General features: G+C 42.1%; 1 protein-coding gene and 1 long non-coding RNA gene across 14 annotated transcripts in view; one reads left to right on the top strand and one right to left on the bottom strand.

The window, feature by feature from the left end:
• Window positions 1-22,971, top strand: part of Pex5l (peroxisomal biogenesis factor 5 like) — a 198,882-nt gene that overhangs the window by 44,297 nt on the left and 131,614 nt on the right. For 3 of the 13 annotated variants that reach the window (XM_060378207.1, XM_060378209.1, XM_060378214.1), the window contains exon 2: window positions 10,527-10,598. The exons of 3 other annotated variants lie outside the window; for them this stretch is intronic. In XM_060378207.1, the coding sequence (XP_060234190.1) occupies window positions 10,527-10,598 (72 nt within the window). Of the gene's footprint in view, window positions 1-8,023; window positions 9,065-10,526; window positions 10,599-22,971 lie in introns of those variants that run through there. 7 more of the 13 variants (XM_060378212.1, XM_060378206.1, XM_060378208.1 and 4 more) reach the window with 6 other exon arrangements.
• Window positions 800-22,971, bottom strand: part of LOC132652460 (uncharacterized) — a 29,700-nt gene continuing 7,528 nt past the window's right edge. Inside the window, exons 2-3 of the long non-coding RNA XR_009590055.1 lie at window positions 5,782-5,887; window positions 800-1,450 (exon numbers count right to left, since the gene is read on the bottom strand). This is a non-coding gene — a long non-coding RNA (uncharacterized LOC132652460). The remainder of the gene's footprint in view (window positions 1,451-5,781; window positions 5,888-22,971) is intronic.

Here is a 22,971-nt window from a genome sequence, read left to right as displayed (position 1 = left end):
GAACCTCCCCAAATAGTCCCAGCAGCTGAGGCCCAAGTGCTCAAATACCTGAGACTATGGGAAAAATTTCTGGTCTGAACAACCTCCATTTTTGTACTACAATATCATCTGTGTTATAGGATATGTAAGTATGCACACATTATTATCTTCATATATATATGAATATATATCATATATATACATGTATATCATATATATAATACTATATACATGTAACATATCTCTGTATGAATATCATAATTGTTTTCTTTTTATTCATTTGTTTGTTTGTTTATTTGTTTTTGTTTTGTTTTGTTTTTTTGACGCAGAGTTTCTCTGTGTAGCCTTGGTTGTCTTGGACTTGCTTTGTAGACCAGGCTGGCCTCAAACTCACAGAGATCCACCTGCCTCTGCCTCCCTGAGTGCTGGGATTACAGGCGTGGCACCACTGCATCAGGCTTAAATATCATAATTTAAAAGCATTTTTTATACAGCTTTTTTGTAATTGTCTTAAGAAGCAATTGCCATGGCTGGTAAGAGCATTCAGCAGTGAAGTCACTTGCCATGCAAGCCTAGGGACCCTGGAATCCTCAGTGTTAATTTGTCCAGATTTGTCTTCTGAGCCGGATAGGTATACCTTCTGATGCAAACATACCTTCACCCGGTATAAATACATTTTAATGCGAAAAATTAAACAAGGCACATTAAGAAAAAGTTAGTGTGACAGGGTCATACTGTCCTTTTGTTGTAAAGCAGTTTGTTTATTGAAAGCATTTAAGCATCTGTCATGCAAACCAGGTGTTGTGGCACCCACCTGTAGCCTAGCACTTCCTGGCCTGAGGGAGAAGGCGCACAAGTTGCTGCCCAGCCTGAGGTGCCTCTCAGCTAGTACTAACAGTGCTCTCAGGTGACTATCAACCTCATACACTCTGCTCTGGGCTGGTCAAGTGTTTATCAGAGTCTCTAGAATTTGGATCTAATCCAAATATACCCCATTCCTTCCCCTCTGCTACCATCTCTGTTGTTCCCCATACACAGCTCCCTCCCAGTTTCATGTGCTCTCCCTACTGCTACCACCAATCTGATACTCAGTCCATTTAGGGCCATCTGTAAGTACCCACCTGTGGGACTACCTACAAGCCATCCTGTCAGGACCCACATCCCTGAAGAAAATCGACTGTCCCTCCCCCCCCAGCTGCTCGAAATTGCCAGTAGCTCCCCAGGTGGGGGTGAGGCTTCCAAGCCCCTCCGCCATCCATGCTGGCATTTTGGCTGGCTGGTCATGTTGATGCTGTCACAGGCCCTGTGAGTTCACGTATGCAACTCTGCTGTCAGGTCCAGCAAATACAGTTTCACTCCAGACATGCGCTTCTTCTGGCTTGTATCCTCTTTTCCACCCCATGATGGAAATTCTGTGGCGGCCTCCCTGAGGGAAACATCTAAGGTTTGGAATTGGATTCCTGAAGCATAACTGAAAAAGAAAAATGCAGAGATTGAAATTGTGGATAGAGGGATCATAGAGGCATCAGAAATCATTGACCCTTGCTGTGAGTCTTCGTCTTCACAGAGTCATCTTTTCTGAAGATCGGAGGATGCATATGTGGGGCTGAATATCTTTCAGTGTTTGGATGGCAACGTGGAATTACGTTAAATTATTTGTACCAAAAGTGCTCTCCAAGAAGCAAGAATCACCCAATCAATGCCATGAAGAAGATGAAAGACACAGCCAAAACAAGAGGTCCCAGTCAATGTCATGCAAGAAGAGAAGATAAATGGCTTGGTCAAACAGGATTACACTCAGGCTTTTTCTCATTAAACAGTTTTGTCCTCTGGCGAGTTAAGTGCAGGTAAAGCACAATGGGAGCAACTGGTTCTTACTATTTAAAGCTCAGCTCTGGAGTGAGGCCTCAGGCTTTTTCAAGCATGTTTGCAAATACACTAAAGTAAATATGCTGTCATTCAGTATTCCTCCCTGTGCACCCCCAGCAGCGCAATATTCTTAACCCCATCCCCACCCCCGCCAGCAGCTCAGTTTGGATTTTGCATAAAGAATTCTTGTTACTGATGCCTCCCCCCAGATCACCCCACAATAAATCCTTTCAAATACTCTACAGCACAGTTTGGCATTGTATTTCCGAAAACAGGCTCACTCTGTCCCATCACGTAGAAACAACAGGAGAAGCTGAACTACTGCTCGTGACTTTACAGAATGGAAATGTGTCTCTCACTACTTGCAAACATTCCTGTTTGTCAAAGCTCTCTCCCTCGGGTCCTTTGTCTGGTTAATTTTTTTCCTGAAATAATTATATATTACTACATCAACTGAATTTCTAGGCTTATCTTCAGCCCATTTACTGAAAGTTTGAACCTGATTAGAGGAAATGAAGACATTGTGTGCCTTATAATACCAGTCTTGCAAAGGTATAGTTGAAGCAATGAATTAAGCATGTGCTTGTGAAATCGGTATGTGGCCAACTACCTCTAACAACTGCATCTTCACAGGTTCATGGCCATCACATGCTGAGCCCCTCACTAGCTCCCACCTTCTCTCATTGTCCCCAGCCCTTTCTCCAGTCCATTTCCCACTCTTAGCAAGAATAGATGGCACACAGCGCCAATCTGATGATGTTGCTCTCTGCTTGATTGCATCTGGCATCCCAAGTTACAAGGGTGTTGACAGAGAGCAAACTCTGCCTTTCTAATGTGGCTTTGCCTTAGCAGCTTCCTCAGATGCTTGACTGACAGTGTGATGTATTCTGTCTTGTGCCCTCTCATGATGATCTTTGTTACTCGCGTACACAGTTCCAAAACATCACAATCCCCTTTTCCTAGAGCCATGGAGTCACAGAACACTTGAGTTCATTGGCCAGCCATCTTTGTTTAAGTTATCCCAGTTTTGCTTTTCAGTAGAAGCGGTCGTGTGTTCACTCACTGGCTATGGCTAATATCTCATACCTTCGTAAAAACATACATGATTTGGGTTTGGCTAAGTGTCCTCTAGGCTCCAGAGCTTTAATTTCTTAACTCATTTTTACATGCTCAGTGGATAAATGAGCTGTGTGTGGCCGCAGAGCTTCTTGGTTTTTGCATAGGCATGGAAGAGCTCACCAGTGGTCACCTAGAATTGCCCATTCATAAAGACAAGCAGGAATTCTAGACAAGCCCACCCCTTAGGAATGGCTGTGCATATGTGCAAAGAAGTCATTGTGAGCTTCTAAGCACTGCAAAAGAGGAAGAAAAGAAAAGAAATCACCATCACCTGCAAACTGATGGCAGTGGCAGTGGCAGAGAACTACGGCCCTGAGCGGGATGCCTGGGTATCAAAGTCAGGGGAGGACTCAGAGGGATGGGCCGGCTGATCTCCAGGAAGGCTTTCCATTCAGGAGCAGAAAAGAATTATTCTAAACAGTCATGGCTGAGTCCCGAGTATATGAAAATTAAAGAAAACTACAAATCCTTTAAGTCATTTGGGCCATAATAGAAATGTTGATTGCACACCCTCCATCCAGCACAGAGCTTCCGCACAAAGGTGCACAGCAGACTTGAAGTTGGCCCCTGTCAGAAACAAAATTTCATAACGTTTTTATCAGGCTTGCATCAACATGTCAAAAACTGCTGGATTTGGGAAGGTACCGAGATGAAGAATATTTTTTATTAAAGCAAAAATACTTCAGTTCTATCTCGCAAAGTCTTGAATGCATAGTATGCAGATCCATTGTTATAAAAGACAACAACAGCAGGTGTGGAGGCCAGGTGCTCCAGGAGAAGAGAAAGGGCTTGATGGAGAGGCCCAGGATCAGGGCACCTGTGTGTGAGTAAGTGTCACAGGGCTCTGTGCCCACCATGCAGAGCCTGTGCATAGGAGAATGGGTATTGTCACTGGGGCTGTTGTTGCAAGACATCATCACTGCCTCTTCACTATAGCTGCAGTGGCTCTTCTCCTATTTCAAAGAAACAACAGGGAGACGTTTCTCTTTTCTTAATTGTGTGGGCTGTGGGACTGAATGGGGAAGGAAGAGAATGGTATAGGACAGTAAGATTCACTTGCCATTTGGGATCCAAAATGCAGGTCTACTCTTTTTACAATCTTACACAAAGGACCAGTTGTACTAGGTGAGAGATGTGAAAATGGAGAACTTTGCTCCTTCGTCCCTTGGAAGTAGTACCACATCAGACATACAGATTTTAATAGACATTTTTTTAATCCCTGTATCCTTAGAAGGCCAAAATGTTGTCATTTATACCAATTGTGTTTATAGCTTCTAAGGAGCATAGTTTTTGTGGCGAAGAGAAGATTCTATATGAAAGAAAATTGGACTCAGAATTTTGTGTAAAAAGCACATTCGTTTTGCTTGCCACTTTGAATGTGCTTTTGTTGGCTTTGGCGGATGAGGGAGAGTTGAAAAACATGTTGTCTTTAAACCTGTGTATCACATGGCTGGCTCCTGGGGAATATCAAGCTGAGGGTTTGTTTGCTGCCTACTTGACCTCAATGTAACACTCACAAGTTGCTCCTTAAAGTTGGTGTGGGTACCTCCCCCACCCCCGAGGTAGCCAACATCTATTCTACCTCTGTCCAGGGCTGTGATCCCTGGGAAAGTACTTCCCAGAGCATGAGATGAAGCCATTCACTGTTTGTCATATGTGGAGACACTAAGATCAAAGGATATAGAATGAGGTGAGTAATTAACATCCACTTGCACTGCCTATCAGAATACAGCTTTGTCTCGAAGAATAGAGTTGTTTGATCAATTGGTCTGGACTGAGAACTATGAAAATCCTAGCCCTTTGATCAGAAATCCTCCTCTCTGATCCTGGGGATGAGGCCTATTCTCTGACATTCGGTGCTAAAAATGCAGCAAGCTATGATTCCCAAATCAAAACAAAAACTTGCTCAAGAGAAGAAAATTCCGAGGTTTTAGTGCACCCACTTTGGAAGTTTATAGAAACAATGGCTTTGCATTGCAAGATTTTTTTTTAAAACAAAACCTTGAAAGAATAAGAAATGTGATAGCAGGCATTGGGGCTGACACAGGAGTAAGCAAAGGACAGGAAAGGCTAGTGGTGAATCTAGATCATTTATTGTCATACTTTCTGAGAGCCACTTTAAAAGTAGAAAGGCTGGGCTAGCCCTGGTAGCACTTGTCTTTATTCCCAGCATCCTGGACAAGGAGGCAGACTGATCTCTTTGACTTTGAGACCAGCCTGTTCTACATATCAAGTTCCAGGCTAGCAAAGACTACATAGTAAGATTATAAAAAGAAAAAAGATCATGAAAAGCTAGCATAAAATAGAGTCTGCCAGGCTAGAGTAAAACTTACTGGGCTTCAAGGCCATGGCCTCGCCCAGCTCCTAATGACTGTTTCCCTGTTAGAGTTATCCTTAAGATAAAGAAGATTATTAAATTTGGGGGATTATACATGATTTTAAATGCAGTGTAAAACGTCACAATCTATTTGATGTCATTGAATTCTCTTCTTTCTTGGTTACATACTTCAGGAGTAATTCTGTGGGCTATGTGTCTGTTTGTTCATGCCTGACCCCAAGGAAAATAAAACAATGAGTTCTGTGGGCACTCTTTTACCATAGCATGAGTATGCAGGTACACACACGCGCGCACACACACACACACACACACTTTAGTCCAATGTTTAACCTTCTACTATAAGTCTCTGTAACAATGACCCTTTACCATCCTAAATTTGAAAGAAAAAAAATCAGAGGTTTGACAACTATCATTCCATGTCTATTAAGAAGTCCTCTGAAGACTTTGACCTAGGAACACGCTTGATGGATAGCAACCTTTTTATTTGGCAGTCACTGTCCTCCCTCGTTTCCTGTTCACTCTTTTCATCACTTCTTTGGCTGTCTCAGCAGTGTCCTCTGTGGCTATGCTGACACTGTGCACCTTAAAAAAGAAAAAAAAAAGACATGGGCAAAAAATACTGTCAGATTGTGAGAGGCATGCTAAACACAATAAACAACACATCTGCGCTACCCTCCCACACTCAGGACTTATATAAAGGATAAAAGGAAGGCTGGGAGCACTGTGGCCTTCCTGATAGTCTCTCTTCATATCCTTTGTCTTTCCACCAGCCCTTTGCATCTTAGCTCTCCGAAGGGATGATAATTCTTCAGTCTCCATGACTGGTGTGCCACATCGTTGTGTCTGACATTCATCTTTGCTTCTCTTCCTCCTCATCCTAGGAGTTCACATCCTCTCCTCTCATTAACACTGGGCACTCTCTCTTTATTCTCTTTCTCACCCTTAAATGTGCTCTCTTCTTTTGCTTAATACTAAAGTATCTGTCCTCTAGGCTTCTCAGTTGGGTTCTCATTTCTTCTGTCTCATGAGCTCCTCCACTCCTGCCATTTCCCTATCCCATCCATTTCTATATGTAGCACTGTCTCTCTTCTTAGGTATGGATACATATAGTCCAAATGGTCAAGTAGATGTTTCTTCTTGGCAGAACTTTCCAAAGGCACCCTATCCCAGCAGAGACCTTGTGCACATACTTTCTCCCTTCCCTTTTCTGGTTGACATTCAGTTCAACTCGATCTAGGAGTGCTTATCAATTTGGTAATCACCCTGACTATGGTGGCTTCAGAAGGGCAAAGAGAGTAGAGAACTTTGAGTGAGTGTAGACACTTAATTCTAGTTTAACAGTGAAGAGAAAAGAGGGGGAAAGACCTGAGGAAATTGCTTTTTAAGTGAAGGGAAACCTAAGCAACTTTGTTGGCAGTAGAAAGAATGGTGGTATGGAAGAGATGAGAGATGGGAAAGATAGGAATTATACCCAGACAGCCCTGAGGCTAAGACCTAACATGGCAATGGGAACTTCTTATCTTCCTTCTGCATGTGACTTTTGCTTTAATAAATTCATGCCTATTATGTATCACGACGCAGCAACTAAATGATGATAAACCATTTTTGAAGTATATTCATTTTGACATCTATAGTTAGGCAAAAACCACACTTGGGGCCAATTTATCCTGTTAGATATACCAAGTGCTCCTTTCTCTTTAAAAAAAACTTCCATGTAAATCCTATTCCTCAGAAGTATGAAGAATACTTTGAATTCAGTCCCCAAACAGCTAAGATCTTTCAATTGAAACTACTTTAAAAAAAATTTTTTTTTTTTTTGCTAGAACTGGGGGTTGAACCCAGGGCTTCATGTTTCTTCAATAAATGTCCTACCACCAAACTACATCTACAGCCCAAAACTCGGAGCTTTTTCATCTGCTCATATTCTAGAATAAGCAAGTTATCTCATATGAAGACTGTCTACAGAATTAGTTTCTATTGATATGATGGCATTTTCCAGTCTTTTTTCTGTGGAATAATTTCCATGTCCATGGTCACAATAGCATTGTCATACAATTTCCCAAGTGTCACTATTTATTTCATTCAAGTGAACAGACGCATCTTTCAGTTCTACTTCTGTGGAGGGACAGGGAGGGGATGCAGAGGGTAAAGGAGAAAGGGTGGAAATCTGTGTAGGGCCTAGATGAGTTGCCAGGTAGGCTTCTAGTTCTAGATGTGGTCTGATTGGATAGCTTTTTTTCAAAAGGTGTCAGCATGACAAAGAACTAGGCAATCTCTCGTTTCAAGCTGGTCAGATAGAATCCAGAACGATGTCACTCAGAATGGTGGAGGAAGATAAGAGACACCGTGTTTGGAATTTCAGACATGACAGCAAGCCTGGACTGAATGCTTCTTACAGCCAAGGAGATACTGTCAGCAAACTGTGACTCTTATTTCTCCTCTCATTTATCCACCCCGAGTCCTCTCACCCTTTTATCTCCCTGACACTAATGCTTCCTCCTCAGATGCACTTAGTTAAGAATGCACAGAAGTGACCACAGGCAGTGAGCCTGAACAGGCTGGTACGTGAGGGGCCTCATCTCCTCGCCTCAGTTGAAAGCCTCAGCTTCAGCATCTTGCCAGAGCTGTGGGTGGAGCTCAGGACGTGATTCCACTGTGGCTTCTCCTCCCACAGAAGCCCTGCCCCCTCACACTTGGACAGTGGGAAGATTAGCTTTCTTCCTCCTCTTAGTTCACTCCTCTGTCTGGTGTGCAAGGTCTTGCAGAAGCCAGGGACTTGCGTTCTGGGCTTGGCAAAGTGCATAGGAAGAAGACAGGGCTCCCCGGCTGGGAGGAGGGAGGAGAGCTGAAGATCCTCGCCTGGGCTGCCTCTGCTAAGCAAAGTGGGCAGCTCAGTGCCTGAAAGAGGACTGGGCTCGCTCGCACTAGATATCAGTAAGTGGTGACTGTATGGCTTAAGGAAGGATGGGTGCCCCTGGGTCATGGGGTAGACTTGAAAATGTTGCTTGATTCCAGGGGAAAGCCGCAAGGCTGCTGGCTCCGTGTGCTTTCTGTGTTGAGCGCAGACTAGAGGCTTAAGTACAGAAATCAGAACTCCAAATGCTTCCTCCCAGTCCTGGAAAATGACAACTTCTCCAGAGTAGTTGTGGACATAATCTTCTTTCCTGACCCCTCTTCCCAGACAGTTGGGATTGAGTGGGGAAAGTGAACTGTAATATTAACAGAAATTGCAGTTTCTTATTGTATTCTGTATGTGCTGACATTGTTATATCTATTAGCAGTAATCTTCAGGGAAGTCTGAGGCAAGGGCTTAAATGGGGAAATTGAGTTTTTATGACCAGGAGACTGAGTAGTCCATATATTAGGGATTAAATACAAAATGTATGTTATAAATAATTGATGTGTTTTTAAAAATCATTAAAGGGGAGCAGCAGCCAGGAAGCCTTAAAGTGCATGATAAAAAAAATTAGAAAAAAGAAAATTCCACATCCATGGCTTTTTGCAGTAGCCAAAAATTTCAGGATGTTTACAAAGTCAGGACAGTGATTCAGGAATACTTCAATTATTGTTGTACATTATTAATACTGTTGCCGGGCAAGATCTGTGGTTCTCTGGTCAGCAAGTTCTGGCAATGAAGCCACTGCCGCTGGTGCAAAGAATTCTGGGATGTCTGACAGTGAAATGGATGGAAGGACTCACATTCCATCTCTACTTAATGCCCTTTTGTCCAGAAATCGGGTCATGCAGATGAGCTATTTGGTACGTATACAGATCAATACTGGGAAAAGCATTTCTGAGGGTTGTGTAGCAGAGGGAGTCTAGATGATGTCTCATTGCAAGCCCTAGGCTGAGAGCACCTGGAAGCCAAGAGACAGGAAGGCAGCTTGGCTCAAACCAAACTTGCTCATTTTGTTTTCCATCTATCTTGAAATGCAACCCCAGAGGAGGACAAGAGTAATAGCTGAGAGGAACACTGTGAGCATTTGTTCTGTCCTAAGTGTCGAAATTTATTAGTGTGTGGATGAAGTTGGGGAATTTTATTTATGAATCCCAATACTTGAATACTGTAATCATTACATTAGAGTAAATGACACAAAATAAGAGGTATATTTATGGGGAGGAAGAAGTATGAGAATTTATATTTTGAAATGTTATAAAGAAGAGAAAAAGACACACTCTGCAGTGTAAAGAAGTCTTGTGTCATGGTCGCTGAAATGCGGGACCCCGAATCAGTGGGCCTATGACATCATAGACAGAAATTCCAGAGATCTATTTCTCTTTATTCTAGTTTATGTGAATAATAGCCAAAGCAAGGTGTCTTTTTTTTTGGGTTTTTGTTTGGTTGGTTGGCTAATTGGTTGGTTGGTTGGTTTTGCTTTTGTTTTTGTTTTTTTACGTTGGACAACAGAAAACTGCATAATGACTTTTATCTCCATTTGTTATTAACATGAAAGAGTCTCATTATAGTTCTGGTATTCCCACTGAGGAGAAAAAGAGACACATTACTATTTTTCTGTAACACAACTGTGAGAGGATTGTTACAGTCGGACTTCTTTTCCAACCTTAGAATTTGTATTTATAACTTTTGCTGTAGGACAGATGGGTAGGGAGTGGTCGTTAGGACAAGTAACAAAAATAAAATACTAAAATGTCAATAAGACACACTTACAGATATGGCCTGTACTCTCCCAACTTCATAAGCTACCTAATTTTAAAACATATTATCTGTCAGATATTGCTTTTTATTTCCAATGTTGGTATTCATGTGATTTGTTGAAATACTGAAAGTCTGGGGGTTCAGTATCTGAATTTTGTAATACTTCTCTTATCTTAAAAAAATATAAGACATTAAAATATAATGTGTGACAGTTGACATTTTAAGAATACTACAATTCTAAATGAAGTTTCTGTTCTTGAGAAAAATGTGCTAAGAGTCTTCAAAGAACTGCTTGTTTATCTAAGAATGTTAGAGAATCTTGCTGAAACTATAGAATAAAACAGAATATTGGGAAAGGACCAAAGGCATCATTTGGATCCAGGAGGATAGAGTCAATGCATAGGTGTAAGACGGTGGTTTGCTGTACTTGAGAGACTGATGACAAGAACGATGACATTGTAACTACTGAAACTGTTAAAGTTTTATCTTTAAGAGTGGTTAAGTAGGAATTAATATTTTTAATGAAAATAAACTAAATGACATTTAAAATTGTTCTTTCACAAGAAAAGTAAAGAACAAGGCTATGGGAAGCTAAGCAGTGATGAAGACCTCGAAATAATTGTTGACCAGAAGCAGGTAAGTGAACACCCCCTGTTTCCTGTTGCCTGTAGACTTTGACCTGGTAGCCCTCTGGGTTCAGAGCTCTTCCCTGACATCGGCTTTCATCTACCTAGAACTGTTATTAATATAGATTTAGGTGGCACCAAAGCTTCCCTCATCTCTGCCCCACTGATTTCTGCATGATGCCAACCCAGCGTGTGCTGTGTGTGAGAAAAAATACCAAAGCACAAAGCAAGGGCAGGAGGCAGGAACTCTGAGGACTTAATACAGTGAGTCAAAATAACATGATTTGATTGAGAAAAAAAAAAGGTTTAAGTAAGAGCTAGGAAGCATGTTATTTTGAAAATGAGAAACAATGCCATTGGTGTGTATTCTAAAACAAAGTGTGATTAGGCAGGTGGGAATAAAAGGTGTGAATTTTTGAGGTATGTAAACTTAGGTCTTGCCCAGTTTAGTTTTTTGGTTTGTCTGCAGCAAGTATTGAGATGATCTGAAATGCAAACAGTTTGTCGCATAGACAGTAATTCTGCCCATAATTTGAGAAGCCTCTAGGTTGGATGTTATTGGCCCATAAGGTGCGATGAAAATGGCTTAACAGTGCATAAACAATGACATAGCAGGGAGTGCACTGTGTCCAGCCAGAACACTGACTTGGCATTAGCCCTTAACGTCTTTGTTAATTATCAAGGAGACAAGATAACTGCCCATGCATTCAACATATGTGTGGCATGGACTCTGAGGGCAGCACAAACTCGGTGTCGACAGAGCGATAATTAAAGGGTCTGAGCTGATGAGAACATTAGAAAGTAGCCACTGATTTTCAGAAAAGCTGCTCAATTTGGACAACTTCCCCATCATGTAGTTGGCTCTGGGTCATGGTGATTACACTAAAGGAGCCAGTGTGTGTGTGCATGTATGTGCGAGTGCATATGTGTGTTTCACAAAATGGGGGATAGCTAATAAAAGGCAGCAATGAGAAGTCAGTGACTTAAGTCGTACTTACTAGAACGATTGGGCAACTGAAGGTTTGCTGGAAGGTCCTGGCTGAGCAAAGCATTTTCATGCAAGTTCATGGTGAATGGGCACATCAGGGCTTGCCCCTGTGTTTCCTGCCCCATGGTTCTTGTCACTTTGCTGCTCGTGAGTACAGAAAGATAGGGTTGTGAGGGTCTTCCTGCATTCTGTTACTCACTGCCAGATTATTTAACTACTAAAGTATGTGGAGCACCAGTATACCATGGTTATTTCAGTTATGCCAGATTAATTACTTAGAACATGCACTCTAGACCTCCCACGGACTGTGTTTCCAATTAAGGAGTGGACCTACTAGGTAGATAAACTAGTAAAGGATGAGAGAGCACGCCATGAGAAATACACATACACACACACCTCTATTAATACAGTTTTTATCTCTTGTTTTGCCATATAAAAATAAATTCTTACCTTTTTACTTCTTTATTACTCTTTTCAAAGCTTTTAGTTTACTCCTATTTAATTTTTGTATTGTAACTGTTCTCTATAAGAAAACTACAAAATTACTTATTTTTATATTTTTGATGAAGAGTCAAAGAACATTATTCTTCATTTTTCCCATGCTGACTTTCCACAAATTTATATTGTGAACCAAACCCTTCCAGTGCTGTCACCTAAGTTGGCACTGCTCTGAGTGACCCCACTGCTGAATCATTCGTGACAGAGCTAAATATGTCAGTCTAGGGGCTGACTGCTGGCCATGAAGCACTGTCCTTGTTTGGGAGGTTTGGGGGTTTCAGTTTTGAGAGAATCCTAGGCTGAAGCAATGACAAGTTCACTCCCTCCAGCTAAAATATCAAAATACCACTAGTTATTCTTTTAAAAACTCCAAAAAGTTATTCCTAAGATAAAGAGGCCAACAGTTAAGCATGTATGTGAGTAAATGCATATGTCAACACATAATTCTCCAGAAACCCAAAATATATATATATATATATGAAATTATGCACATTATATATATATATATATATATATAATAAAATTAAACTGTGTGTCCCTATATACTCTTTTGATAATAATCTTTATTTATGTGCAATCTGTAGCTTTAAAAAGTATGGAGGAAATTTGTTTGTCAATCTTCATATAACTCTAAGAAGGCTTTGTAGTGAGTTATGCCAAAAGAAAACCTAAGGAAGACAAAGTAATTGAGGTTCTGTGATGGGCAAAGTCGACGATCTCATTAAATCTGTCACTTGGCTGCTGTCACTCCACAAGTGCTGTGCAAGCTCTGTGCCAGTTCATCCGTCAGGTGATTCGCAAGCCTTGTGCTCCAGCAGGGAGCCCATGGTCTTGCTTATGTAAGCATATTAATAGCAAAAGTAGAGTGCAGGATGTGGGCTTGCCACCCCTGGCTGCTGTTCTCAAAAGGTTAGAAGATGATGCTGTGTTATTTTGACATGGAAAAGCAGTGTAAACTTTGTAAATGTGTGAGGTTTTACTTTTTGAAGGGCAATACTGTCTTCTCCATCTGTGAAAATTTTCTTGGTAAATTTGATTCAAAATGCATATTTTTAAAATCACACAGGATTCTTAAGCTAGTGCTTACTAACACTCAACATATATTAGTGTATATATATATATATATATATATATATATATACACACACACACACATTCACATGCATAATTTATATATGACTATATTGCATGGGGATCAGAGTCCATATTTCCACCTGATATTCCCACAGGTTTTAACCTTCAAACAGAAAAGTAATGAAAATGGATGTATTGCAATAAAATCTTTTTTCTTTTTATTAATTTTTATTATTAGTTACATTTTTTATTTTTTATATTAATCACAGGTTATTTACTTTGTATCCCAGCCATATCCCCCTCCCTTTTTCCCTCCCAATCCCACCCTCCCTCCCAATCCCACCCTCCCTCCCTCGTCTTCTCCCTGCCCCTTTCCAAGTCCACTAACAGGGGAGGACCTCCTCCCCCTCCATCTGACCCTAGCTTATCAAGTCCCCTCAGGACTGGCTGCAATGTCCTCTTCTGTGGCCTAGCCAGGCTGCTCTTCCCTTGTGGGAAGGGAGTGGAAGAGTTCGCCGTTGAGTTCATGTCAGAAATAGTTCCTGTTCCCTTTATTAGAGAACCCATTTGGACACTGAGCTACCGTGGGCTATATCTGAGCAGGGGTTCTAGTTTATATCCATACCTGGTCCTTGGTTGGAGAAACAGTCTCATGAAAGACCCCTGTTCCTTGGTATATTTGGTCCTTGTGGCGCTCCTGTACTCTCCAGGTCTTACTAACACCCCTTTCTTTCATATGATTCCCTGCACTCTGCCAATGGTTTGGATATGAGTCTTAATATCTGCTTTGATACACTGCTAAATAGTCTTTCAGAGGCCCTCTGTGGTAGGCTCCTGTCCTGTTACTTGTTCTCTCCTACATCCAATGTCCATCCCATTTGTCTTTCTAAGTGAGGATTGGTTATCTTACCCCGAATTCTCTTTCTTTAAAACCTTTTTTAATTTATTCATTTTTATTAATCATAATTTATTCACTTTGTATCCCAGCTGTATTCCCCTCCCAGCTCCCCTCTCAATTCTTCCCTCCCTCTCTTTTCTCCTCCCATGTCCCTCCCCCAGTCCACTGATAAGGGAGGTCCTCTTCCCCTTCCATCTGACCCTAACCTATCAGGTCTAACCAGGACTGGATGCATTGTCTTCCGCTGTAACCTGGTAAGGCTGCCCCCACTTCAGGAAGAGGTGATCAAAGAGGCAGCCCTTGAGTTCATGTCAGAGACAGTCCCTGTTCCCCTTACTAGGGTATGCACTTAGACACTGAGCTGCCATGGGCCACATCTTTGCAGGGGTTCTAGGTTATTTCCATGCATGGTTCTTGGTTAGAGTATCAATCTCAGAAAAGACACCTGGGCCCAGATTTCTTTATTCTGTTACTCTCCTTGTGGAGCTCCTGTCCCCTCCAGGTTTTTCATCTCCCCCTTCTTTCATAAGATTACCTGCACTCTGCCCAAAGTTTGGTATGAGTCTCAGCATCTACTTCTATGCCCTGCTGGGTAGAGTCTTTCAGAGGCCCTCTGTGATAGGCTCCTGTCCTATTCCCTATTTTCTCCCTCTTCCAATGGGATCTTCACCAACCCTATATCTGACAGAGGGCTAATATCCACAATATATAAAGAACTCAAGAAGTTAAACAGCAACAAATCAAGTAATCCAGTTAAAAAATGGGGTACAGAGCTAAACAGAATTCTCAATAGAGGAATACTGAGTGGCAGAGAAACACTTAAAGAAAGTTCAACGTCCTTAATCATTAGGGAAATGGAAATCAAAACGACCTTGAGATTTCACCTTACACTCATCAGAATGGCTAAGATCAAAAGCTCTAGTGACAATACATGCTGGAAAGGATGTGAAGAAACGGGAGCCCTCCTCCACTGTTGTTGGGAATGTAAACTTGTACAACCACTTTGGAAATCAATCTGGCACTTTCTCAGAAAATTAGGAATAGTCCTACCTCAAGGTCCAGCTATACCACTCCTAGGTATATATCAAAAATATGCTCAAGTACACAACAGGACGTTTGCTCAACCATGTTTGTAGCAGCTTTGTTTATAATAGCCAGAACCTGGAAACAACCCAGATGTCCCTCACTTGAGGAATGGATACAGAAATTGTGTTACATTTACACAATGGAATACTACTCAGCAATTAAAAACAAGGAAATCATGAAATCTGTGGGCAAATGGTGGGATCGAGAAAAGATCATCCTGAGTGAGGTATTCCAGGAGCAGAAAGACACACATGGTACATAGTCACTTACAAGTGGATATTAGACATATAATATAGGATAAACATACTAAAATCTGTACACCTAAAGAAGCTAATCAAGAAGGAGGACCCTGGGTAAGATGCTTAATCCTCATTCAAAAAGGCAAACGGGATGGACATCACAATAAAATCTTAACAACCTTAAATTTCAAACATTTCCCATAAAAACATGTTTTTACTTAGTGAATGCTGTATAAATTCAATACGAAAAAAACCATACATAGCTCACTTGTAAATTATATATGAAATATATGTCAGTTTTATCATCAAAGTATTCTTCCTTCATTGGAGAAGACAAGAGTCTTGATTGGAAATTAGTATCAAGTAAATACAAATTATTTCCTGAAATTACTGGTTTTTCAGGAGTGAGACTATACAAAATAGATGGGAGAGAAACTTTCCTAATGAATGAAGAGCCTTAACTACTTTGAATTGATAATGAACTTTTTTCCATTTTCAGTTGCTGTTTTAATTGGATTCATCTTAACTCAAGGTTTCCCATATGTTGGACTGTATGTATGTTTACAGAGTTTGTGTCTAGGCTGTTTTGTAAAGACAAACATCAAAACAAAGAATTTGTGGTTTTATGAAGGATTCAGAGCTACAGGTTTGAGGATTGCACCAATGCACGTACAGGATGCTTGCTTGGGTCTAGTTGGCTCTGGACTCAAAGGCAGTTGGCACTGAGTGTTTCTTGGTGTACAGAAAATGACAAGTACCAGCCAGGTGCCAGGGAGTGCACACATCAGGTCAGGGCAGCACTCCTCCAGCCTCAGCAGCGCCAGCTGTGCCTGGGGAGCTTGCTGAGCCCACCCCACCCCGTGCCGACTCTGCGATGTGTCATCGGGCCTGAGAGTGTACATTTCTAAGTTCTCCACTACTGCTTCTGGTTTCACGCCACACTCTGACACCCAGAATCAGAAAAAAAATCTATTGCAATTCTGAAAGAGAAAAAAAAAAGTATATGGGACCATAATATCCAAGTGGTCACCTGGAAATATAAAAGCCAGAATCAACAGACACTTGGTGCAGCGGTACCTAAAAAACAGAACACCAGACACACTCACAACAATGGTGCCTTGAAGACCCAATTCTGCAGTTAAGCTGAATTCTCTGTGGTAGCCCTTTTGGACTTGAGCCACAAGAACTCAGTTTTCTCCTTTGTAAACTGCTGTCTTATTCTTTCCGTCCAAGGGTTTACTTAGGGGGAAAATCTTTTAAAGGCTCAATAAGGCGTAGACTATGTGTGTTGTTTCGTCAGCTCCCTGCACTCCCCAGTCCCTCCAATTTAGCAGGCCAGAACCTTAATAATGAATGGACTGTCCCAAAGTCCCTGGTTTGTTCTAAGAACACTGAAAGGCATAGCCCTTTGATACCGTGGTCCAAACTCTGTTCCCTCTGAACCAGTACTGATTGCTCTATAAATTGTTTACAAAATGATTTTGCCTTTCTGGTCTACTTACAGAAAATCACCACCTAGGAACTGTTGGAGTTGACCACTGTCTATTACTGAACATTCATGGGTGTACATTTCCCATAAACACTTAACTGTGGCCTTTAGGCATTCCAGAAAAGAAAGGCTTTTCCAAACAAACAAACAAACAAATGAAAGACCTGGACAGAATAAAAACTGAAAGTTGGCTCTTGAAACCAGTCGCCTTTTCTCCCAAACATCCAAGGGAGGACTCCTAGCACATGAGAAACAAGATAACACACATTTAACCTAGCCTGAAACCTTTCTGAATCTCTTTAAAAACTTGTGAGAGAACCCTGAGCAGGAAGCAATGCACACCAGAACTATTTTTCTAAAATAAAAAGAAGGAATAAAGTAGAATAGCCCCTTCTATCTCCCACAGCCACAAGCCTTTTCAGCAGGATTGCAACCCTGTCCTGTCCTGGTGGCTCTGTGAAAATGAATTGTGTAAGGGAGATCAAGGCCAGTGTCAAATGAAAGAGCAAGACACAGCTTCCTTCTGGTGCTAACAGATACCCTGTCCTACCACCAGCTGACTCAAGCCTCGGACTCATAAATAGTAAAATGATGAGGGAATGTGTGTCATTGTCTTCTGTACTCGCACCATCTGGACAGTACTTTCTTGGTCATATCAGTACAGTAGCTTAGCTTATATATAATTCATACTCTATTTGCTTCTGAGGGTTCCTAGGTGCCAGAGCTTGTCTCTTAGTATCACATGGAACAGTCTCTCTGGTGCCTTCTCAGACCTGTGTACATCAAGAACAGAGGACCTCTCCTCTTCCACCTGCTTGGCCCGGAGAGCCTGAAGCAGGGGATTTTGTGACACAGAACTCAGCACCCCATACAGCTGTGATGCCCTGATTAAGCTCGCAGTACACATAACCTCATTAGCAGTTTCCTCATAAAAGATTGATCAATGAGAAGTGGTTCCATAAAAAGAAGGCTGATCATTTACCATATGTGTAAATCAGCATAAACAAAGATTCATTTCTATAAACCAATTAATTCCATCTTTTCTGCAAAGTTATTTATCATCAACAAGTATGGTAAAGGAGGGACAACATTTCCTATTAAGCTGAACAAAAAATTTCTGGAATGAAGATGGAGTGACCCTGTATTTTTTTTTTCCCCAAATAGTCTCCCATGTATCTCGGACTCAAAAGTTAACTCCAAGGATTTGATACTGCAAGGGGAAGAGCCACAGTAACATACAGTGTCTTCCTCTGTGTTTTCCTTACAAGCTTGCATCGTAACTCTGGCCTAATTTGCATCATAAACTCTGTCTATTTCAACTCCATCTACTGGTTCTGTTCAGCAGCTCCTTACTCTAGGGGAAAACTCAGAACCTTCATTTCAGACTCTTTTCACAGTTTATTGCAATGTGAGGTATTAGGGCACAGAAAACGCAGCAGGTCACTCTTGCTAGAGTGAGCCCAAGGTAGGCTGAAGTCCTGAGCCAAACTCTCTCGCCCTGGTTTCTGCTTTGGCATTGCTCTCCTGAGCAGAGAAATTTAGAGGAAGCAGTTAGGCTCTCTACATCTTCAGGTTGTCATCTGTGCAGTATAATCACGCCATCTGCGTTGGCGTCTGTTCCCAGGCTCACAGGGGGACACTTCTTGGAAAGCCGAGTGCCCTCTGGTCAGAGCCAGGCATAAAATCTGGGGCCCCTGATGTTGATTCTTATGCTTTCCACAAAGCTCGGCTTCCTAGAGGGAGAATTGTAAATGGGTGTCGTGATTATTTCCACTAGTGTGTTCCCGGATGTTCTTCACACCTTCTGTGGACAGGTGTTCCAGACCAATGAAGGTCATGAACCAGACCCTCTGCCACACCATGTGCATGGCATTGTGACTGTAGCACACATGTGCCAGTCACTCTCACACAGTGTTAAAGGAGGTTCTGGTCTGAATTCTGACTGAGAACATGGAATGGCCACATGGAAATGATGTTACTTTGGGAAGATTGAGGAGCTTGTCTGGGCCAGAGGCTCTTTTCTGCGCTAACATGAGGGGAATGTCTATTCTGTGAAGTTGTTGAGAGAATCACACATGTCTGTCAGGTGATGCATACTTCATTTACAAATGGCTGGCACTAAGCCAAGTGGTGTGGTAGTTCATGCAACATTCACAGGCCTGTAAGCTGGAGGACTCCTTGGATATGGAAGGTAGACTAAACTGTAATGATTCTAGGCAATATTGTTTGCACTGGAGTCAAAGATATGGAAGCCTAGCAGGCCTTGGCACAGGGAGAGGGGAGAGGGGAGAGCAGAGGGCAGTAGCCACTTGGAACAAGCTTGCCACGATAAAGAAAGACAACACAAGCCAGCTCCATGGGTGGCCATGATGGAAATGAGCTGATAGCCACCTCTCAGTAACTGGTCAAGAAACATAATTAAGCTGCTGCTGTTAAAATGTCTATAATCAACTTTAAAATTTTTAAATGGTATTAATCAAAAGAGGGAAAGAAATATAGAAATAAGAAAGAAAGAAAGAGAGAGAGAGAGAGAGGGAGGGAGGGAGGGAGGAAGGAAGGAAGGAAGGAAGGAAGGCGGAAGGAAGGAAGGAAGGAAAGAAAGAAAGAAAGAAAGAAAGAAAGAAAGAAAGAAAGAAAGAAAGAAAGAAAGAAAGAAAGAAAGAAAGAAAGGTTCTGTGCATAACCCTAGGAGACCTATCTTGTGACTTACTGTGCTCAGAAGACTCTGAGATCAAAGACTAGGGCGGGGTAGCCCTTTACTCATCTCCTCTGTTTCCTGATTGACATTTCCCTGACAGCTATCCAAATTAGCTGCTGATCTGATTAACAGAGGGATATTAAAGTATAGTTTACAGGTCATTTCAAGTCTTTTGGAAGCTCAAGTTTCTTGGGAGGGAGCCTGGCAACCCAATCTCCCTCTTGATGCCATGAGCACAACGGACTTTCAATGGCAGGAGATGTCACTCAAAACAGAGCAGAGGCAGCCTAGGAAGGACTGTCTCCTACTTTTCATCTCTTTGCCTGCCTACCCCTTCAGTGAGCCGCAAGGTCCCAGCACTGGTCAGCCCTTCCAGTTCATCTTCCCCATTGTCCAGACAGTAATGCAACCCACCAAGACAGTTCTGTCAGCAAGAGAGAGAGCCTGGATTTCTTCCCCAATTCAACATCACATATTAATATATAGTTACAAGCTTGTTGCTTACAGTTTAAAAAAAAAAAAAGAAAGAAAGAAAAAAAATGGATTTTCATGTTGGAGATGTATAAATGTTAAATCATTTTCAAATAACCCAAGGAAACCATGGTTTTCCTTCCTCCTTCTTTTTAATGTAATGGGGCAAAGTGGTGCTGGCATGTATAGAAAATAAATGCATAATTGAAGTGGCATGAGCTGACACAATGAGTGCAAAAATTATGTGATCTATGAAAGTAGCACGCAGAGAGAACAGAGCTTAAAGGCAGCCTGGACCACTTAGAGAACACCTTGAGGAGAACCCCACTGAGCTACCTTATGGAAAATGTGGGGCTTTTGCTTCTAATTTTCATTAGTGGGTTCACCCGATCTATATGAGAACTCTGCACATCCTGGTGCAGAATGTCAGCATATGAGCTAATCTTGGGTTTAAACGTTATGTTCTATGGAACCCATTTGCACCCACTCCTAATGCCAGGAGGTGGGGGTCTATTTAAATGGGCACTCTCGTCAAGGAAGTCAGGTGGGCAGAGAAGTTTTGCATGAAGAAATCTCCTAAGTTTTCCCCAGCTAGATCATCATGTCAATACAGACAGGTTTCTTTCCTCAGCTCATGGGACCTCTCTCCCTGTCTTCATCCCCAGGCAGCTGTGGGGAATGCAAGCCAAGCCCAGATTTGGGCTTCCGGGATATCCATCCTGAACTCAGCTGCAGACTCAGTCTAGTGAACCCATCCAACACTCATGTGTCTGTGCTCTTTAAGATAATGGCTCCAAGTATTTGTACTAAAATTACTTTAAAATTCAAAATATGATAAATATGATGAAAGACTATTTAGACTACACTAATTTTTCTTTGAAGTTTTGAGTTTTTCTTTACTTTTGAAAATTTTGCACGTGTTCAATGAAATATGAGCATATCTACCCAAGATTTCCCTTCTCCAACTTCCACTGTTTCTCCCCCAACATGCTCCCTCTGTGTCATGCCTTTTCTTAAATAGCCTACTAAGTCCAGTTAATTCTGCCTGTATGTACTTTAGTGTAGGGCCATCTACTGCATCATTGGAAACCTACCAAAGGCAACAGCCTCAGAGAGTGAGTTTCCCTCCTCTAGCAAGTGTCCACTGCCAAAAAGTAATGCCTCAATAAGGAGTTGGATTTGACATGACCTGTCTTTTCTGTACCGGGATTTTGGCTGGCTTGATCTTGTATAAATCTTGTGCAGGTAACCACAGCTGGTGTGGATTCACACCTACAATTGCCTGTCACGTCCAGCTACATTCTTGCTGCTGGGAGACTTGGGAAGGCATTCTACTCTTCCTTCTTCTTTGTTGTTGGAACAGGATGCCTGTGCTCTCTCCTGCCCTGACCATGTCCTGTCTGTTTTGGTTCCTTACCCATCTGACTTAACAGTCACATCTCTACTCTTCTGCTTAGCACTGGCCTCCGGCTTCGGCCACTAAGATATATCCCTTTATGTGACACCATGTAGACCAGCATTGACAGAAATGCAGTTCTTGCAAGCCTGCTTTTAAGAATGCTCCATTGCTTCCTTCCCTCTCCTCCAAACAACTCCACGGCTCTGTCATTTCCGTTTTCAGTCACTCATTTGGCACATGGCCTGCTGCTATGGCCAGGCTTGCCCTTCTCTGCTGTCTTGTGATGAGGACACACACACTCAACACACAAATGACCATTCAATGCAACTGTTCCGTACTCCTCATCAAAGTATTTTTTTAACCAAATGATCTCATTCTTGAAGTACGTGAATAAGTGACTTATTAAAGGAATGGTGGGACAGGGTGCCATCTCAGCTTTGTGCTGGGTGATCTCCATAGAAGAAAACATTCATTCATGTTCCCCAACAAAATTATCTCACTTGTATAATTAGAGAATCACTAATTTTTGTTGTGCAAGAACGCTGATCACAGAAGCCTTTATTTTCTCAGTCAAGGGTGTGCGGTCACAATGCACTTCTGTTGGGTTCTGTCAGTCACACATGCAGTTCACCCAGGATGGAAGAAATGGAGCCGTGCACAGAGTCATTCGGAAATCTCTAAGGTACAGACCCCACATCTTAGACAGTTGGCCAAGCAACGAATTCTTTTTCTCAATTCAAAAAAGTTTTAATCGCCCACTCTGTCTCAAGGAGTTTGATTTAACAACCTCCGTGTCAGAACGTTTCTGAACAATAGGCACTTTGCCCTGTGGACCCCAGCATGGCTTGGCCTACAGAATGAGTGTTTCCATCATCCCTGAGAGTACAAACCGCAGCCAGAGTAGTAACTCATCAGTTGGTAGTGCCCATCACCAAACATGACCACTTGAGTTTGATCTCCTGACTCTGTTGTCCTCTGACCTGCACACATGTGCCATGCCACGCATGCACCTGCTTATGTGTACACACGCGTACATATACATACATACATACACACACACACACACACATAATTTTTAAAAAGAAATACTAACTTCTCATTAAGGCCTACAGACCATTCCTGCCATTTAGACCCTGACCTCCCCTGAGGTCCCTGTCTGGCGCTACCTCAGTGCCACTTGCTGAACAAGCTGAAGTACCAAAGCACCAAAGCTCTACCCACTCTGAGCCTCTGCCTCATTCATCTTTCTACCTGCTGTATTAATATTGATGGAACTTAAGCATCTTGCCTCATTTGTTGTTGGAAAGCCATCTGGAGACCCTTCGTCTTTCCATTGAACATGTTCTAGGTAATTCAACACAAACACGACCCAGCCACTTATGTCCCAAAACCAACAAAGCCATGTGTCCCCCTGCAGTCAGTCATGACACTGGCAGCATAGGCTTCCCAAGAGGATAGCCAAGGGGCAATCAGAACCCTGAGCTGAGCACTCAGAACAGAGCTGGGCAACCAGAGCCTTGAGCTGTGTGACGGCTCCTCTTCA

This window comes from Meriones unguiculatus, chromosome 2, assembly GCF_030254825.1.
Source record: "Meriones unguiculatus strain TT.TT164.6M chromosome 2, Bangor_MerUng_6.1, whole genome shotgun sequence".
NCBI classification, from domain to species: Eukaryota; Metazoa; Chordata; class Mammalia; order Rodentia; family Muridae; genus Meriones; species Meriones unguiculatus.
The sequence above is the reverse complement of the archived record's forward strand: the minus strand, read 5'-3'. Positions and strand labels throughout refer to the sequence as shown.